This window comes from Dryas octopetala, chromosome 5, assembly GCF_963921425.1.
Source record: "Dryas octopetala chromosome 5, drDryOcto1.1, whole genome shotgun sequence".
Classification (NCBI taxonomy): domain Eukaryota; kingdom Viridiplantae; phylum Streptophyta; class Magnoliopsida; order Rosales; family Rosaceae; genus Dryas; species Dryas octopetala.
Genome location: NC_141370.1, coordinates 15,177,869 through 15,184,689, shown reverse-complemented (window position 1 = coordinate 15,184,689; position 6,821 = coordinate 15,177,869). Strand labels below are relative to the sequence as shown.

The 6,821-nt window shown below is 36.5% G+C and overlaps 1 protein-coding gene across 1 annotated transcript; it reads right to left on the bottom strand.

Annotated features, from left to right (window-relative positions):
* Nucleotides 1-1,868: 1,868 nt before the first annotated feature.
* On the bottom strand, nt 1,869-4,326 carry LOC147284759 (cytochrome P450 84A1-like). Its single transcript, XM_086244379.1, has 2 exons — nt 3,339-4,326; nt 1,869-2,838 (listed from the first exon to the last, which is right to left on the bottom strand). The coding sequence occupies exons 1-2, from the start codon at nt 4,245-4,247 to the stop codon at nt 2,218-2,220; spliced, it is 1,530 nt and encodes a 509-aa protein (XP_086100505.1). The 5' UTR covers nt 4,248-4,326; the 3' UTR covers nt 1,869-2,217.
* Nucleotides 4,327-6,821: the final 2,495 nt, after the last annotated feature.

Here is a 6,821-nt window from a genome sequence, read left to right as displayed (position 1 = left end):
AACATTATGGTTAAAGTCTCTAGGAAGTTTAAGCATTTCCTAATTACTATGCTGACTTAATGTAATGTGCCTATAAAAAAAAACCTTGTGTACGTATCAGTTTATGTGGAGAAACGTTATCAATAAACATTAAAGTATTCAACTTCTATCTGTTGTTTCACTTAGCCTCCAACAAAATCATATTTTCTATCCTGAAAAATAAAAAAAGAGAATCGTCTCATCTTGATATTGCGCATCGAGACCAACAATTATGTGATGATTAGTGTATTCACTAAGTTATTTTCAGTTATGTCCTCTTACCAAATATTTAACTTGTTGTCATACTATCAATGCAAGTCACATATGAACACAAAAATGTAAAGAAGAAAAGTTTGACCTTATGCGAACAGTCCAATCTGGGTGTTGCAGATACGCACGATGCAAGTATGCAACTACAGCGACTTTTTTTTTTCTTTTTTCTTTTTTTGCTTTTTGTGACAAAAGAAGTAAAACCAGATAATATAGCGGCAGGGATTGGTAATGGTTGGACTCGAAATCGATAGGCATTAAATCCCCACGCCATTTGTCAACTTAACTTAAACTCCTACGTACATTGAGGGGTCTTGTGTGAATGTGATGTAGGATATTTATTTATTTTGAGTAATGATTTTATTGGAATCCACACAAGTCATTTTGTGTCTGTTCGCAAGAATCATCTTCATTGATAGATCATTATTATAAAAAATTAGTCAAATTGAAAATTATTTGCCTATCTAACTTTAATAAAACAAATAAACGGCTTCATCAAAAATATTTGGTTCGTCTATTTATTTAATTAAAGTTAGATAGGCAAATGATTTTCGATTTAACTAATATTTTGCAAGGATGATCTATTAATGGAAATGTAAAAAATGAACGGTTTAGATTGACACAAAATGACTCGTGTGAGTTCTAATAGGGTATACCTCAACGTAAATAAGTTGAGATATACCTCAATAGAAAGAGTATATATATATATATAATATTTTATCGAAGTGAAATTGATTAGATTGGATTTAATGGTTTTGATGAGTTTGTGTTGTCCATATCTACAAGTGGTTGAAGATGGAAATGTGTAATGTGGGCCTCTGAGCTCACAGTTACCCCCACCCCAGTATTCTTAGTTCTTATCATCATCCATATCACTATAAAATTGAAAGAAAACGATGGCAAGGCCTCAGGTCTCTCTCTCTCTCTCAATTGTACACAACACTTCCTGCACCCACATCCTGACAATGTGACCTGCACCACGTACAGTACCAGCACCATCGCCACCTAATATTAGGTATACTTCATAAAATAAAAATAACTATAATTTTAACTTTTTCTTTTTTTTTCTTGGCCAAGTATAATTTTAACTTTTTCAAAATGTGAAAAATATGCTTAGAGTCGAGCCGGTCAATCTCATATAGAGAAGTGCCAGTTCCACTCTATTTTCGACATTAAACTCCAATATCTAGTACTTGATTTTAATTTCGACCTTATCTGGCTAATTTAACCATTTTACAGTCCAAAAAAAAGTCAAATTTGTAGCCTTGTAGGTGTGTGTTTACTAAAATAGATAATTGAATGACGTTTTCTAGTATTATGTGGGCTTTTTCCAATAAGAAAAAGCCAAATCTTCTGTACCATTTATACGACAATAAATAAGCGAAAGAGCGAAGAAGTATCAATTTTTCACAGCTGCTGATGACAGTATGAGCTACTGCTATCATAAGTATATATAACTTAATTTAATGTAATTCAGAGATCGCCACAAACCTCCCTAAAGTCACGACATCACACACTCACTTGCCCAAAAACCTAGTCAATCGTGACTCGAGTCAGAAGCAAACAAAAATATTGTAATAAATCAAATTTTCCACTATGACATAATTTTATTAAATTGATCCATCAGCTTTATTTGAACACAATAATCATAATAATAAAAAGGGAAAATCAAGGACAAATTTCAACATGAAATGCAACCAATCAAAGAGAGAGTCTTAATTTACACATAAAGAAAGAGAATCCAAATTCCCACGTTTTTTTTTTGTTGTCTCTTTTTAATTATTTGTTTTCTGGGTTAATTTCTTCCCAAAAATTTTAAAAAAGAAAAGAAAAACAGTAAAGCCGGTGCAATTTACCTGTGCGGCGTCGTTTGAATGCGTAATTACTAATTCGTGTATACAAACATGCACAATTTCATTCTCTCTTTAATCAAAGCGGGCAAACCACCCTCTTACTCGGTACGGCAACGAGTCGACTCGCTCTGGGCGCGGTGAGTCCGAACACGTCGTTCATATCCAACTCACTGGGTTTCATCCCATCCGGCAACTCCCACGTAAAACAATGAAGCAAGTGCCCCACCGCCAGCTCCAGCGCGTAAAGCCCGAGCTGCATACCCGGGCACGAGCGGCGACCCGACCCGAACGGAATGAACTCGAAGTTACTCCCCTTAAAATCGGGCACCCCGTCTTTCAAAAAGCGCGAGGGTTTGAATTCGTCGGGGTCCTCCCACGAGTCCTTGTCACGGCCAATGGCCCACGCGTTGATCATCACGCGCGACTTCTTGGGTATGCGGAAGCCAGCGACCTCCGCGTCCTCCGCCGTCTCGTGGAGGAGGAGGGGGATCGGCGGGTGGAGCCGGAGAGTCTCTTTGACTGTGCATTTTAGGAATGTGAGCTTTTCGAAATCGGACTCTTCCAGTCTGCGGTCTAGACCCACCACGTCAGCAAGCTCTTGTTGGACCCGCTTTAGATCCTCTGGGCTTCTCATTAGCTCCGCCATAGCCCACTCTATCGCCGAAGCCACCGTCTCCGTCCCGCCAAACATCACGTCCTGCATGAACGGCAGACTTTATATATATAAATCAAAACCTAACATAACAAAACATTTTCCATCTTTGACCCAATAAAACAAAAACAATATTCTACTCCTCTCATGTTCAATTTGTCATAACCAATATTAACTATTGCTTCAGTAATACTTTTTTGAATTTTGTTAGAAAATATCTTGCATTCGAATTCCACTTTTTAAATTAAAAAGAAAAATTGTCACATATTTAGCCGACATCACATGTACGTGTTTAACTTTATGTGAGAGGATGGTATATATTATTCCAAATTTAATTAATTAAAGAAGGTACGTTCTACCTAATTGATGTTTCAAGAAGTTTATAATTTGAGAACATGTTAAACAAATTGAGTAAAACAACACATATGAAGTTATAAAGTTTGCCTTTTTGGAGAATAAAATCTTTGCCAAACTTTGCCTAGCTAGCTTATTTGATGTAAACATTGTGTGTTATATATGTTATTGGGTGTGAATTAATTACGTACCATGATGATGGCCTTGATGTTATCTCTAGTAAGTCTGATGGCGTTTTGCAAATCTTCCGATTCATTGACTCTTGCTTCTTCACTGTAAAACGCCAACAAATCATCCACCATATCAGTCTCACCGTCTGTATTCTTCGTCTTGTGCATGTGGTCGTCTATGATGGTGTCAATAAACCCGTCCAGCGATTCACGAGCCTTAGCGAGTCTGGCGTTGAGCCCTTGCGGGTCAACCCACCCGAGGCAAGGAATAAAATCGGCAATATTAAAAGCCCCAAACAACTTGGAAAATTCCTGCAGTATCCCAATAAACTCATCCTGCCCTTCCTGCGAGCTCGTCCCAAAAGCCGCTCTGTAAATAATATTCTTTGTGAGAGAGAACACCAGCTCCCCAATGTTCACAGCCGAACCCTCGCTCCCCGCCACGGTTTGCACCGCCGTGTCGATCTCGTCTCTCACGGACTCCCACGACTCGGCGCGCTTTCGGCTGAAGAGCTTCATGACGCAAAGCTTCCGCATCTGCCGCCAGAAGGGCCCGTAGTGGGCGAAGGCCATGTCGGCCCGGTCGTAGGTCAGGTAGCTGATGGCGATGGAGGCTGGGCGGTTGGAGAATATGTTGTCTTGAACCTGGAGGACTTGTCGGGCCACCTCGGGGTTCGAGACTGCCACCATGTGGACCAACCCCATGCGGAGGTGGAAGATTCCGCCGTATTGGTTGGCGAGTTCCGCCAGACCCCGGTGGGTCAACTTGTCCATCATCAGCATGTTGCCGATGATAGGCAGGCCTCTGGGTCCCGGCGGATATGGAGACCTTCGCCGGAACCCAAAGAGGATACCAAGAAGGAAGAGTAGTGGGATTATCAAGAAGAGTGTCATGGGCATGGGTTGTAGGGCTTGTATAAGAGAATCCATGGTAATGGTTATGGTTATGAAATTGGTATGTGTGTCAGTGTTTGTGTGCGTCACGAAATGCGCAACTCGAATTGTTGCTAAGTTGAGAAAGATGATAAGCTTCCTTATATACAAGTTTTTGTACGTGTACTACTGTTGACAACCTTTGTGAAGTTTCTTTTTCTTTTGTTTAAAAAAAGAAAATAACTGCATGTGGTTTGAAAATGAGATACAATCATGTGGGAGTGTGGGACACTGAAAAAAGTTTGATTTATTCAATGGTTTTTTTAACACTGCGTACACAAAACATATAATACATATATGGGAAGATTCTGATGGCCAAAGTAGGTTCTAAGATAAAGGGTGATTAAGAATAGTTACCAAGGCGACCCTCAACCCAAAAGAAGAAAGGAGCTAGAATAGGTAGCGGTTACTCTCAGGAACAATACTGCTTGAATTTGAATTTGTATGATGTGAGCCATTAATCCAATATTTGGGAAGTTGATAAGAACAATTAATATCATCGCCAAATATTTTACTTTGTACGCGCGCAGTAAGAAATTTTATGAAGCCACCAGAATTAGGAGCAATATTAATAGTAACTTTCAACTGATTATTATTTCAACTTAATTGAATTCTTCAGGAACATGAAGCTATAGAATTATGGCCTGAGAACATAAAACCATAAATATGGATAAACATAATTTTTTCAAGGTTGCAATAATTTAGGAAAGTTAATTAATTCGCAAATTCTGTACAATCTTGCAGAAAAAAAAAAAAACACAGAATATTAGGAAATTACGTACCCGCAACACATGGAATTGATAGTCCCAATTTTCTTTAATTGAACAAGTATAAACTTCCAAGAAATGAACTTAACTTTTGCAATATTATTAGGACAAAACAATTATACAAGATAAATTACTTAATTTGTATTTATTTTCAACAAAAAGCACATGGATGGTCCTAAAAGTTGAACCATGGCCGCAAGACAACAAGAGACATATATCGATGCTGTTTTTGTGGACTTCCGTGGAATTTAGTCACATTTATGTCAGGCATGGGTCTTGTCCTTCCAAATATGAATAATTTTTTGACTATATAAGATTGTCATGCAGTAAATCTATTTATATTATAATATGTATATATTTATTTATATTATATCATAAATTTATAAATTTATTTACCTATATTATAATAAGTGAATTAAATTTCTTCAAATATATTATACTTTTTTTTTTTTTTGGTAAAAATATATTATACTTTCATTAAACTTGCATATATACCTGTTTAATTGATGCACAACATTAATATTCATGCATGCTTAGTTGCTTAATTAATTTTTTTTTTGTACGTGTTTTTACAACATGCTAGTATGTTATTATGCAAACCCATTGCGAATTAATTAGCACTTGATCATTGCACATGTGCCCCCATCTTACCACACCGGCCCTATCATTTATATTTATAATATGGTAAGATTTCTAAGTCTAAAAATAGATGAGCATTCTTTTCATCACCAAATAATTTATTGAATCTTATATGTATTTGTTTCTTACATTGTAATTCAGGAAAATTAATAGTGCTACGTACCTAATTCAGGAAAATAATTTTGTGTTCTTACATTGTAATTCAGGAAAATAATTTTGCTTGTTTTTGGGGGTCCTTCCTGTCTTTTGGATAAAAACAAGTGGCTACCTAATCCTCACTTCAATGTGAATCATGATTCATTATTTATTAAGTGTCAATCATGCATGATTCATTTTCTTTATTAAATGTATGTTTGAGGTTTCAATTAATAGAAATTGGTCAGTCAATGTGAAAGGTGGCAGAATTGATGCCAGACCTTATACTAAGTTATATACCCGGCCAGTAGCTGTTGAGGTTAGACATTCCAGCCACCGACGGCTTCACCTTGCCATTTCAACCATTTTTATTTCTCGATCAGAATTAATTGTTAATAATCGGTATGCATGGGACACGATAATATGAAAACTAATAATATTAATACTTCAAACCTAAGAAAAGATTTATAAAATTAGATTGCGTGGTTTAGCATCACTATAACATCATTGTAATTTTAAAAGCTCTTGCGTTATGGGTTTTGATTTGATATTTCCGCACTTTGTTCTTGTAATTATATTCTATTATCAGTGTGATTCACACTTTGAAAGGCTTGAGTGTGCGACAACAAATCTCAAAGCCTCGATCAAAATTATTAACTATATATGCATCATTATCTGACTTACAACGAAGACTTATCAAATTCTAGCAAAATATATAATTGTCTAACATCGTATCAAGACCAGATTGATTTACAGGAGCTAGCTCTTGAGTTTGAATCTTTTGTCTCCCAATTTTATTTGATTCTATTGGTCAGTACACATCTACTCTCAACGTACGTATAGGTCAAGCAAGATAGTATGGTTGTTTAACAATTATATATACATGTCAATATCTTGTCAATAAACTTAACTTTAAATAAATGAAAAATCTAGTAAACTTAACAAAATGAAAATTGAGATCTGGCAGTGGACCGACATGAGGCATGAACTTCCTTGAAGTACCCACATCTTGACACTTGTCTCTTGACAA